Genomic DNA, 13,864 nt, shown 5'->3' with positions numbered 1-13,864 from the left:
CCAGTAATTGGCCCCTCTCCGGCCTCAAAGCTGTCTCCCTTCACATCCTTCCCGTTGTCTTCTCTTTAATGTCCTGAGGTGTGTTGTTTGGGTCTTGTGTTAGATTTCCTCTGGGAGCAGTACATGTCGCTGTAGCCTGGCTTGACCTCGAAAAGGGGACTAACAAGACGAGACGCGAGTGCTCGGCGCCTGACCCCCACGCTGCAGCCGTGTGAAGGCTTCCAGCACTTTGTCCACGCTGAGCCAACCTGGTACCGCAGGTTGTACCTAAACGTGTAAGCCTGACCCCACGGGGTATATTTAGCACCTGAGGGGAAAGGTGAGGTTTGATCACATTTAAAAGAAGCTTAAATACACATTTTTCAGCTAAACCCTGCTGGAGGGTTTTCTACAGCCATGTCTGTGTAATGTACAAACCCATGTAAGCACTAATTAACCTGCAGAGAAACAGTTAAATTCATCACATGCTTAAATCCCTGATGCTTTCCTTTAAATGCTCCTCGCGTCTGCACGGTCACTCAGGAGGTTTTTGTTTGTTTTGTGGTTTTTATTTTAAAATCAGAATATAAATTAAAAGTAAAATGAAAGATTCAGCAGTGTTAAAAACCTTTTCATTAAACCAGGAAGTTTCATAAATCCTAACCATGGTGTTTAGCTAATAATACACACGTAGCAAAGCCTGCTGTAGCAGTGGATGGTTAACAACCACAAACAGGCAGGTGAACGTCGTTAGCCATGTGTTAATCATGTGTGCAATCCATGAATCGGGCCTTCAGGAAGCTGACCTCAAAAGTGGGAGCAGTTAGTGGACTTCAAAATAAAAGCATAACAAGAGTGTGTTCTTCACCTTAGTGAGGCAGATGCTTCCCAGCTCCCTTACACCCGCCACAAAATTAAAAATTAGCTCGCTATCAGGAACGTTAATTTAGCTGCAGATCATTCTACAAAAAGAAACATTATTTTATTACAAACATATAAACTGAATGGCAGCGTTTCTTCATTTCCTTCAAATCTTCTGTAGATATTTTTATGATGCCACCGCCCAGCGATAGTCTGAATGTGTGGCGTACCCCTGTGATGTCATCACCTCCAGCACCGTGGTAACCAACAGCTTTGCTCTGCACACTAATACAAACACAGGACCTATGGCCACTTCATTAGGTACTGGGGCGATCGTGGCTCAAGAGTTGGGAGTTCGCCTTGAAATCGGAAGGTTGCCGGTTCGAGCCCCGGCTTGGACAGTTTCGGTCGTTGTGTCCTTGGGCAAGACACTTCACCCGTTGCCTACTGGTGGTGGTCAGAGGGCCCGGTGGCGCCAGTGTCCGGCAGCCTCGCCTCTGTCAGTGCGCCCCAGGGTGGCTGTGGCTACAATGTAGCTGCCATCACCAGTGTGTGAATGTGTGGATGACTGGATGTGTAAAGTGCTTTGGGGTCCTTAGGGACTAGTAAAGCGCTATACAAATACAGACCGTTTACCTTGCGGTACCAGGTTGGCTCAGACTGCACAAAGTGCTGGAAGCCTTCAGATGGCTGCTGCACGTCCGTGATGTGAACATGCCAAAGATGCTCAGCTGGGCTGAGATCTGTGAGGCGGTTTGTTATCCTGCTGGAAGCATCCATCACAGGATGGTACACTGTGGTCATAATAAACTCCACCCTCTCAATGTTTCTGAGCAGGTAATATTTTCCATCTTCTGTTGCCCAGTTTTCATGGGTCTCTCTGAGTTGTAGCCTCAGTTTCCTGTTCTTAGCACCCAGTCTGGTCTCCTGCTGACCCAGCTTGTCTTCTTCGAGCTTAAACCATGCTCAGAGCTGCCTGGCCATTCACCTCTGACCTTTGACCTCGCCGAGGGGCCGACCTCCGTAAGTGAATGACATACGACCATGACATGGTTGTGCAGTGAAAAGCTGCCACGTCTGAAGTCACTTAAATCAGCTTTCTTGCCCTGATGCAGTTCTGTCAGCTGTACAGGTCCACTGTTCCCACTGGTACCAGTCAGTCATGTCTCTGCAGTCAGAGGCTTCTTTGGCCACAGTGTCAGCATCGGGGTAACAAAACAGTAAAGTTACTCACGAGTAGGGATGGGTACCGGTGTCCGGTGCCATGATGGCACCGGTTCTGACATAAACGGTAGTAACCAGACCGAAAAGCAGCGCACATTTCGGTGCTTTTTTTTCCTGAGCTGTGATACACTTCTAGCCAATCATTTTACGTTTCCCAGGATAGTAGGCGGGGCCAGGTACGTACGTTCAGTTAGAGCAGAGCTACAGATTAAAAATGCCCAAGGCGAAGCGGTCAAAGTCTGGCTGTACTTCACAGCAAAAGATGTAAACTCAGCAGCAACAAGTGCTTTAAGCTGATACTGTGATGCTGTCAAAGGAGGCAACACCTCAAATCTGATGAAACACCTGGCGACGCATAGCGTTTTTTTTTTAAAGCCGAAAAATGCGCCGTATTTGATAGCTTGCTGCCAGACCTCACACCGAGCACGTCTACTGCGGGTGTGGTGCCTGTTATCGGACCCAGAGTTAGCAACATCCCCCAAAAACCCGAAGAGGAGAGTCCTGGCCCCTAGCCCTGCCAGTGTAGCAGAAATGATGAGGATGATGATGCAGCAGCAGCCGTTCTTCTCTGCGTGAGTAGCTTAATGTTGTTAGTGTGTAATTTACGTTGAGTAGGCTAACCACGTGATTACATTAATGCATGTAAGGTGAACTAGCAAACATCATCATAGCTACATGCGGCTGTCCTCTTGTTTGATGGCAGATACTCCCTGCACCCTGGCCAAAAAGGCTAAAATGACCAAAGAAAAACTGGAAAACAGCTGAACATGAGAGGTTTTTGGACAAAGTTTGTGTTCTCCATTCTTTAAGCACCGTCACCGTTTCAAAAGTACCGGTTTGGCACCGGTATCGGATAAAACCTAAACGATACCCATCCCTACTCACGAGTGACAATAGTGTCACCGAACGAAGGATCCGATCAGGTCAGTTTATGAATGATGGTTAAAAACTCCTTCTGTCCTGCAGAGCGTGAGCATTGGGTCAAACGTGGTTAGATACACAATACTCAGCTGTAAGAAAGCACCTCCTCAAAGTGAGTAATGGGACCTGTGAGTGTGCAGTAGCTTAGCATCAAAGCTGCTGAGTGTGTGTGTGTGAGCTTTACTCAGAAAGACTGCTGCCATGTTATTAATAAGGCATAGCTGGGTACAGACAGCTAACAGACTTATCAATATTACAGAATCATGATTCTATCCAATGAATATTTAATGGCTGTAAGCACGTTTGAACTCTTATTCTTTCAGCTGAAGATGAGACATGAGAACAGGATTTAAACTGCTGTGTTAGGATGGTGCAGGTTAGTCTGCAGAACAGGAAATACTGAGGGAATATTATCCATATTATATTATCCATATTATATTATCCATATTATATTATCCATATTATATTATCCATATTTATGGAAAGACTTCTGCTCACAGAGAGCTTTGAGCCATCCTCCAGGGCCTGTGGACAATCCTCAGAGGAGCTGATTGGTTAGCAGGTGGTGATGTCATAGCTGTTGAACGTAACCTGCTGCAGCACAGGTTAGGGCTGTAATATGAGTTGCTACGGCAACAGGTCATGGTTGGAAGTAAACCGCCTCCAGGATAAAGTTACCTGGAAAAGCCTGGAAAATGCTGCTCTGTAGGATGAGCCTGTGGTGTGGTAGCTGTAGTAGTCGTAGTAGCAGTGCTGCTGTGGTGTGTTGCAGTGATGGCTATGTGACCTTCCCAGTATCTGCTGGTGGGATGCAGCTGTTCTTATGACACCTTCTGTTTTCATAACCTCACGACTGTTTCCTTCCTATTACCTGCAAGTTTCTCTTCTCCCCAGTTCACCCACTGTGTTTGTCTCTCCCCTGTTGCCCTGAAAAGTCTGTGTCTGTTCTGTTGGATCTCCTGTTCCAGTTCATTACCCAACCTCCCTTCACAATGACCCCCGCGTCCTGCCCGAGCCTGTGGCCAGTCTGAGAGCCAGCCACTGCAGTCCAGTCTTTTACTTACTGGACAATGGTAAGAGGAGGGGTGTTTCATGGATCTCAGCCTCTTCGTGGACACCTGCTTGGAATTTCTGTCTTTCTTTCTTTGTTTGTGTCGTTGTTTTGGGAGAGGGAATAATTAGGCTGCTGTGTGATGTTGCACCTGCACGCTAACGCTGCTTCCACACTGTGAGCAACACTATCAGCAGGGCGCCAGACGTTTACTGACTAATGTTGAAGCACAGGTATCAATATAACATATTCAGCCTTTAAATAAAACCTCGTGCTCACTGACCAATGGGGACACAGTAAATTCATAACAACGAATCATATTTCTTTGGCTAGCACAAATGTTGTATATATAATAGAAGCTGTAGACGGTAGTTAAACAGCAGCAGGTGCACAGGTGGAGGAGGCTCCTCCGTCACCTGTGGTGGGTCATGGGTCAGTTCAGCATGAAGCATCTGCAGTCGAGAACTAATAAAACCAAGCAGCAGCATCACTGTGTGAAAAGTGCGGTCGAAGCCTCTCGCAGCACGTGTGAAGCCTGCAGTGCAAACAGGCTTACAGGACTCTAGACTGTGGCTGCTCTTCAGTGTGCTCCATGCTGTGTGTGTGTGTGTGTGTGTGTGTGTGTGTGTGTGTGTGTGTGTGTGTGTGTGTGTGTGTGTGTGTGTGTGTGTGTGTGTGTGTGGAGGGCGGGTCCAAACATGCTCCCGTACCTGGCGATGGCGCTCGGGGTCTCTGTCTGTCTGCGTGTCAGTAAAGCTGCTGTCTTATCTTGCTGTGCTCTTGGCTAACATTCATCACTGCTGTCTCTGACTAACTGCATGGAGCCCTCTCTGATGAATAAGCCCTCAGCTTGCTTTGGATGTTCAGAAGTTAGTTTTTCAGAGGTTTAGTCCTGTGTTAGCCTCGTTTGGGATGTCAGCACTCTGCACATTACTGTAACCTGGACACAACCTGGCTCTTGTCACCTTGATCGGTGACAAGAGCAGCAGGATGGTTAGAGAAGACAGATGAGCACGGGCCTGACGAGCCACAGGAAGTACGATGGACGCTGCAGTTATGTCTCTCAGAGGTATCTGTGTTGTCTCTGTGCTCGCCGTCCGTGTGGACAGATAAGACGTTACCTGCTGAGAGCCGGTGCAGGCGAGAAAAACAGGCTGATAAATATGTAAATGCTGCAAATGCAGCGACCTGCAGGGTCACAACAACAACTCTAAAGATCCACCTGCTGCTGGATAACAAGAAGGCTCCATTCTGCTGTGAATCCTGGAGTAATGAGCAGAGTGCTGAGGTCAGCGATGAGGCTGGTCCGACATCAGTTACTGTCACACGTGTGTTTTAAAACACTGTGTGCACGAGAACAATGCAGAACACACGTGAACGCGTGACATCGCCACTTTCCGTCTCTGTGGTTAAAACCAAAGGTGCTGAATTCCAGTGGGTGCAGTGCATGCTGGTTAATATTCATGTCACAGTGAGAGACCCTTCGGCTCCTCAGATCAGTCCCACCGGTTTATTTTGATTAAAATACATTTTATGATGTGTTAATGCAGCCGCTGAGCCATTAAACAGAGGAAGCATCTGTGAGCTACAGGTTCATTATGAGAACATAATTCCTGTCGTTGCATCTCCAACGCTGCACCTTTCGTGCGGTCGCAGCAGCATCTGGTGACTCTGGTTTATTATGAAGAGCGCACAAGCACTCGGCCCTCATCTGTTATCTCATTAGCAGCACTTATTCAAAAGTCCGTCGAGGTTCACGGAAGAAATGCAAACAAATGAATGACCGGAGATTCGGTGAGACCAGTGTTTCCCATCACACGCTCAGCCGCCGCGTCGGCCGTGCAGCAAACATGCTGAATGACATCAAGCAGGTGTTTCGTGCTTTTTTTCCTCGTGGTCATCAGCTGGATCGTGTCTTCTAAATCCCGCCTTCTTCCTGAGGGGAAACTGACACGTGACGCCTCGAGTTCGACCTTTGCAGTTCTCTCCTTACTGCAAAATGCTTGCAAAATGTGTATGTGGTTATTTTGGTTGCCTTCAGTGTCTGACTTAGTTTTTTTATGACACTTTGTGGTGTCACCCTGTTCATTTGTTGCTTCCACGTCAAATCCCAGGCCCACAGAGCGGACTTCATTATTCCAGGTGCAGACTTGAGGAGGAGAGTGATTAAAAACATCAGAATGAGTCTTTACACGTTAAGAGATGCAAAGAGAGCACCTGCTTCAAATTACTAATCACTGAGTAATCGCTCTGTCCACTCGAGACTTCCTGCCGTTGCGCTGACTCAGTATCACTGATCGTGCCGGCCTGGGATGACAGTGGAGCATGCTTTTTGAAAATATGCCTGCAAACATGCAAGTGCACCAGTTTGCATGTTCTTTGTTCATTTGGTTTCTTTTCAGTTTTTCCCCACTTTGGTTTGCCATCGTTTGAAGCAGACTACACCTCCTTTGTTTTCTTCTTCCATGATTTCTTTTTTGTTCTATTTTATTTTGAAGGGATTAACTGGTGCTTTGTTTCCTATTCTTTTGTTTCAGTAAAGGGACCCGGCAGAAAGTTAAGTCTGCCAACAGATCTTAAGACTGATCTTGGTACGGTAGGCGAAAGCCAGCAGTTTTCACTTGATTTCCTTTGAGTTTCTGCTTTTCTCATGGTTTCTAGGCTTTTGTGTTGCATTAGTACTTTTGGATTTCACTCAAACTTTCCTCTTTCAGTTTCCTTGTTGCTCTGTCCGCCTGTTCAACCAGCCCATGAGACTGTCGGCCTAACGTGTTCGTCCATTTTGCCCGTCAGTGTGTTTTGATTTAAAGCGTCTGTGTTTGTTCCTTCTACATTTTGCAAGTGTTTACAAAGGTGATTTGTAGCTCATGCCCATATTTGAACTTGAGGCATTCTATCGCTTTACCATGATTGGACCATCCTCTGATTTATGCAACCTTTCCTCCATTGACAGGCTTTGCTCTGCGGTGCTGGATCACTTGCTACCTCGCTCATTGTAACTGGCCCATTTCTCTCTTAAACAGCCTTCCTTCCATTTTGACTGGACCCCCCACCCCCACCCCCCATACATCTAACTGCTGCACACACATGCAGATCTCAGGTTTCCCTCTGCAGCGCCACGCATGCTGTCGCCTCCCAGAACTTCTGCTTCTCTAACCCCCCCAAACGTGCCTCCTGATTTTTGACTTGCTGTTTGGTAAATGCTCCATCAGCAGGAAGGGTGAGGACAGAAACCCAAACTTTGAATGCAGCACATTTAGTTTTGGTGTCGTCATCGAACATTGAAGAAAACAGTAGAGCTGCAAACGCTGAAGGTTTAAAATCCACAACAATAGAAACCTGTGTGACAGGAAGACGCTCGAGTCTATTGTGTTTGTGCCTTTGTGTGGATGATGTGTGTTTGTGCGCGTGTGATGAGGGGGTGGAGTGGGATGTGCACGTCAGCACAGTGTCGCGCTCTCAGCTGTAAACCAGTTTCCATCAGAACATTTCGAGGCAACGAAATGAACAAAATGTGAAGCCCGATCGCGGCGGCATCAAACGCTCCGTGTTACCTGCAGTTTTTCAGTCCCCGCGCTGCCTCGTCAGTCCTGCTGTGAAACTGGGTGAGTGTTGCACGTGGACTGGGTGGCACCCTGGAGCTTTTCATCTTCACTTTGAAATTGAATCATTTTTGCAGCGACTGGCTGCACGGCAGAGCTCTCTGGGCGCCGGGGACGAACGATTGGAGAGGAGCGAGCGGGGAACGTTCGAGTGTTTGCACAAATGATCATGATATTGTTTATCTGCTCCACTCGTCTCCATGTATAAGACCTTCCACCAAAACACACATGGAAAGCTTCTGTCCTCCCACGGCAGCGACCACAGCTGCTGTTAATCTGCTGGGGGGGGTCACTGATAAAAAGGGGGCTCATGTACTCAGTGAGGATGAGAGCGTAGTGATATGTAAATAAATACAGGGTCAGTGTGTCCATATACTGATGTTTATTATCGCTGTGATGCCCACCCTTGAGCTCCGCCTTCATTATTTAATCGGCCCTTTGTGTACGTTGGAGAGCTGGAGTGTAACTGTGGCGTCTCTAGAGCTCCTCTGTGGTTTAAAAGTGTGCCGGCTTTCAATAAAATGCACACGAGTCAACACCACGAGAGCGCATGTTCGAGGGTATTGTTTCATTTCCATAGTGAAAAACGGGCCACGCACTAGTGTGGATCGGTACCAGTGCCGGCATATTGGGATCGATCCGGCCGCCTCTCGTGCCCGCTCACAAGTATGGCTGAACACAGAACGAGAGAAGGTCAGCCCGGCCTTTCTTTCCTTTGTGTCATTAACAGGGTCTGGCTCCAGCACAGTGCACGGACTCGTCCCCGAGGGGTAAAGAAATCACCGAGTGTGTTGGTATCAGCTCTGTCCGTAGATGAATTTGTAGCCCAGCCAATATAAGCGAGTGCTAATTTGACAGAATAAAGAGCAGAGCTTGTTTTCGTTCTTCACCTGCAGCTTTGGATGTCATAAAGCTTTCTGCTAAAAACAAGGTTTCCCCACAGTTCACTGAGATAAAAGCAACAAAGTGGAGATGAAACGAGCCTGTTTTATGTCACGTCACAGACTCGATGAAGCTGCACTCACAGTTTTACTCTGCATCTTCCTCCTCTGCCCCGGCATCCCCTCCTTGCACATACTTACTTCAAACCACTCTCCAGCCTCTGTCACTCACTCTCCCTTTTTCCCTCACTATCATCTTCCTAGTTGGCAATCAAATTTTCAGCATCAGCTTGCTCCTCTTACGCTGCAGAAATATTCATCTTCATCGGTCATCTAGTGTCAGCCTGCCTTTTTGCAGTCTAGTAGACAAAGCGTCTCCCGGCAGGGAAAAGCAGTTATCTCCTTGGAAAATCTCGTCCCTAATTTGAGGTTCCCTGCCCTGATTTTTATTTCACTTCCCATCAAACTAAATGACTTGTGAAGATGGATAATGCAGCAGTAAATCAGAATATGTTTAAAGTTGAATTACATCCCTCTTTCTGTTGTTTGCTAATGCTTTGCCGTTGTTACAGATCATGTCAATGGACATTGCACTAGCCCCACCTCCCAGCCCTGCTCGGCGGGGAAGCCTCGCATTCCGATGGGTCCCGAGGGGCCACGGCTTACCCGCAGAGGCCCTGGCCGACCGCCCTTCCGCAAGGCCCAGTCCGCTGCTTGCATGGAGATCTCTTTGCCTGTGTCCCACACTGAAGGTGTGTGCTTGTCCTCCCAACTCCCATCCCTAACCCTCTATAACAAACCCCCCTCCCAGCAAGTGCATGCCATCCTCTCACCCCAGGGTAAGTGGAGAAAGGCCTGACACATGGTCAACACAAGGCAAGCACATGCTAATGCAAGTTAGCAGCATGAAATCCAAAATCGGGGTGTGGTTCTGCAGAGAAGATGCTGCAGGGTAAACAGAGCAACACACAGTAAGAAAAAACAAACGCACACTTATACAGCTGCACGGTAAAATAACCAGACTGCATCTGCAGGAGCTGACAGTCACGTACCAGGACACCACTGTTGCATTACAGCATGCCAATCGCACTCGTGCAGCTTGCATTAGCATCAGCTTACAACATTCAGACTGCAGGTTCTGCTTCTTCTGAATGCAAGAACGAGTCCTTGCATTGTGTCCTTGACTCTGCTGCTTGTGTCGACGATGTTGCAGGCCTGAAGGTTGGTGATTCAGTGATTTAACCAGTTTTTACTTCTCCTGTGCCTTTCTGTCTTTCTTCCTTCGTTTCTTCCTTTCTGTCTTTCTTCCTTCGTTTCTTCCTTTCTGTCTTTCTTTCTTCCTTTCTTTCTTTCTTTCTTTCTTGCATTTTGTGCTCTGCACCGAAACAGCAGAAGGATCTGATGGTTTTCCTCATCATGCCACAGATTTATGATTATAACTCTATTTGCCTTTCTGTTTTTCTCGTCTCATAAATAACTTCTGGATGTTTTCTGAGATGAAAATGACAGCGCATATTAAACTTCATGTAGCGTTGCTACACTTATCGAGTTTTTATGAGCTATGAGCAAAGGGAATGCACACATCTACAAACACGGGTTATAAGTTTGTAGATGTTTGCAATTTCCTCAAACTGAAACCACCAGGACGTTTTTATTTTTACCTCTAATAACTCTTATCATCAGAAGGAGCACAGTTCAAGGAGGACAATAATACAAGAGCACCGCACGAGTTGACATTTTCATTAACAGACATGACATTTATTGTCTTTCCATTTGCGCTCGCTCTTATTCACACCCTCACTTTGATTTGCACCATTTAAAATGCGATGAACCCACAGAGGCTCCGTATTCCCAGTGATCAGTTTAGAAACATGAATGCAAACATATGCTTTTGTTTTTGAGTCTGGCTGTAATACGCTTCTGTGTGGTCATGTGTGTGCGTTTGTGGTTTTACAGCTGTTTTTATATCGTTGTCTGCTAATCTGAGTTAGAATAGGGAAACGGTTCAGTTTTATTTATGTAGCACCAAATCACAACAACAGTCACCTCGAGATGCTCTATGTTGTAATGTAAAGATCCTACAGTAATACAGAGAGAGTCACCAACAATCAGACAGCCCCCCCTCGTGGGGAGGATATACAGCCCTGTGTTTTAAATTTACAGCCCCCCCTGTTCATCCCTCATACCAACTACAAATACACAATTTCATCGACTGTATTTTTCGGACCATAAGGCGCATTAGGCGAAACAAAACCGTCAGATAAGTCAAACTTTACTCTCCTCATTCTTCTGTGTTTATATTATGCTAACATAGCTGTGTCGCTAGCGATCACGTAGCACATCATTATATACCAGCTAGCCCAACTTCAGTAACCCTACAAACGTCACTGCTGTTTAGTTTTCTGTCTTCATTTATGTTGGAAGTGATAGCAGAGCTGTACGTTTGAATTCTTTCAGAAATCTCTCAGTCAGAACGTGCTATATCATGTTTAGCTAACTAGCGAGCTAACTTCCTGCTAACTTCTAAGTCTGTTAAATTTAATAAATTCTGTTTGCATGGATGTTAAACTTAATTGTTACACCTGGTAAAGCAGCAACGCTGATAATTTTATTAAAGGTGAAAGAATTTAGACAGTTTTTAACTCTCAGTGATGCTGCAGTGTTTGTTTGACTTTGGGACCTGAAAATGACGGAGTTTAGGACCCAGATTACTCCGTGAGGCTCCTGACTACAGTAGCTGTAATGCTCCAACAATCCATCACGCGGTGCGGCTTCGTAGCTTACCACAGTCGCACTAAAACATTTTTGACAGATTTGTGAGCGCCGTGTAGCACATAAAATCGGTTCAAGGTCAGTAAGCACGATCAGAATTCATAATTTGAGAAAATTAAAGGATTTTAAGTGCGCCTTATAGTGCGGAAAATACCGTATTAGCTCTAGATAATACAGGAGAATGATAATGGCAAGCTAAAGTGCCTTAAACGTGCATTGACCCTAATGGCCACCAGGGGGCGATACTTCCTAAGCCATTTATGCGTTCAGTCGCTCATTTGGAGACATCCAAGCAAGTCCACTTTGGAATTTTGGACTGAGTCAGGGATATAATCCAGGGCATGCTCATTGGCTGATCTTAGTCCCCCTCCCTCATTAAATCTGATTCCAAAACACCAGGAATGATAAAATGCTCATCTCGATGCCTCGTAATGGGACCCTACAAACCGCTGAATGACATCACAGCTGAGATGCTAATTTTAGTACAGAAGTGCAGAGCCAGTCTTTGTGTTTCTTTTAGTCCATCTTCACTCTGAGACAGATTTTTTTTAGGTGGCCAAAATATTACTGAAATAGAAGCAGAACGTGAGATAACTGGGAAGATGTTTGTGGTGATCGACAGATGCAGACAGAGGTCGCCCCCTGCTGGCTTTGGTGTTACATTTCACTTTCCTCTCAGAACATTTGAACTACGATTGGCTGAACGAGAACTGCTGCTTTAAGACAAACATAAAAGCCTTGATAATTCATTTTTCCTTATCTCCCCAAGACAGCATGACTATCTTAAAGACAAAATGAGAATGAATTTTTGACCTTTGTTGGATAAAGTTTTCCTTTCTTCTTTTACACATCGCGTGACAAACGAGATGAAGGGAGAAAAACACATAAACGTCCTGTCAAGTGAAGACTTAAACTGCGATCCCAGCAGTATAATTTCGAGTTGCTGACCTCAGAAGTGACAGAGAAATGGCCTCATGCAGGATTAGCAACCACGTAATTACAGATTCTGTGTGAATTGTAACACTTAGTCTGTCACAGCCTGACAGACAACGCTAATGCAGGGCGTCCATTTACTTTGAATAAACATAAAAAGTAGATGCAGATCGTTCGTTCTAACAGGACTCTGACTCTGTCCTGTCATATTAAAAGTTTTATGATCTTGCTTCAGTTGGAGAAGAGCAGCAGAAGTATCAGTGGGAGTGTCTGCGAGCTTCTTTGTCTCTGTGGTGATTCACAGGGTCGGGTTATATTCAGAAGGTGTTAAAAATAAACAACAGCAGCCTAAGAGCAGGTTCAGACCGGATGGCTGTCGGCCCCGAGGGTGGAGGAGTCGTCTAATGATGCAGGGTCTGATCTAAAGTGTGGAGCAGATTGCAGCAGCCTGTCACACAGCCCGTGTACATCAGTCACAGTGGGCCCAATCATCGTGTACACCTGATGAATCACTGGCTTTCTAAGTGCTGATGCACCACATAAACTCGTCCCTTGCAGAAAGTACACTCCTGCAAAGCTCCACTCGTGGTCCACTGATGGGTCGTGTTTGCTTAGACGCGGGCGCCGCCAGATTTACAGTCTCAGTCAGGTCACGACAAACTAATCTCTCCATAGGAGGCTCAACATTGTGACAGTTTCCCAAATGTCACAGTTATTGTAGCCAAACTGCACGAAACATTAGCACACCACAGTTTGGCAGATGATCACATTCAGCACACCGGGCTCTGCACGTCCAAAGGCTTCTACGCTGGGATCATCAACAGGCACTCTTAAGAACACGTGTCCGTTACTCCGGAGTACAGCTGACCCTTTTACAGCAATTCTGCAATTAAATTCATGCCGCCATCTTCACCGACCTCATTATACAACAGTGACCTGGAACCGAGAGGGAAGCAGTTTTTCATTAGCATAAGCTGAATGTTTTATTAAAGCCACGGTTGGGGCTCCAGCTGCATCACCAACCACACCGATGCAGATGATTCAAAGCTGCTGTGAAAATATGCATAAGAAACTGTTCAACAGACTTGTTGCGTAATTTTCCATGAAACTGTATACTAGCGTGGGCCCGTGGTGATTAGCATAGCCATGCCGGTTGCCTAGCTGCACCTGACTCGAGCGCAGCCCGATGCATTGAAACATTTTGCCCGGACCTTCTGTTTGCGTCAGGCTTTACTTCAAAATAAAGGCAGAAGCAAAGAAGCCATTCCAAGAGATTTAACACCAAATGGAAAGAAAACGTTGTTATTTTAGCTTTTTAAGTGTGTTAGAACGCTGCCTGAGCATCCACTAACACACCGAGTGTCCTTCTGCCTCTAATGATTTTGCAGCTGTCATGAAAGCGTCCAGAACACGAGGGTGGTTCTGCTGCAGGCCTGTGCACACGCAGGCTGTTGGAGGCGCAGAGCTTTGGGCTTCTCATTGCACTTTGTCATGTTTGTCTTAATGCATCTTATTTTATTTGACCTGGAATAACACAGCCTTCATGTGCTCTAAAGCACATGCTGTTTTTTACAGTGTGGAGACGGCTCCAGCTTTGCTTCTTGTGCTGCCCACTTAGAAAGTCCACTCAGTACACAGGA

General features: G+C 46.2%; 1 protein-coding gene across 12 annotated transcripts in view; it reads left to right on the top strand.

The window, feature by feature from the left end:
* The window catches only part of stxbp5l (syntaxin binding protein 5L), a 133,328-nt gene that overhangs the window by 108,355 nt on the left and 11,109 nt on the right, over positions 1-13,864 (top strand). For 4 of the 12 annotated variants that reach the window (XM_085434781.1, XM_085434782.1, XM_085434780.1 and 1 more), the window contains one exon: positions 9,092-9,271. The exons of 2 other annotated variants lie outside the window; for them this stretch is intronic. In XM_085434781.1, the coding sequence (XP_085290907.1) occupies positions 9,092-9,271 (180 nt within the window). Of the gene's footprint in view, positions 1-3,920; positions 4,059-6,573; positions 6,628-9,091; positions 9,272-13,864 lie in introns of all 12 variants that reach the window. 6 more of the 12 variants (XM_085434776.1, XM_085434777.1, XM_085434773.1 and 3 more) reach the window with 4 other exon arrangements.

This window comes from Copadichromis virginalis, linkage group LG16 (assembly GCF_057382275.1).
Source record: "Copadichromis virginalis isolate Kocher_CV1m ecotype Utaka linkage group LG16, C_Virginalis_male_GT1.1, whole genome shotgun sequence".
NCBI classification, from domain to species: domain Eukaryota; kingdom Metazoa; phylum Chordata; class Actinopteri; order Cichliformes; family Cichlidae; genus Copadichromis; species Copadichromis virginalis.
The sequence above is the reverse complement of the archived record's forward strand: the minus strand, read 5'-3'. Positions and strand labels throughout refer to the sequence as shown.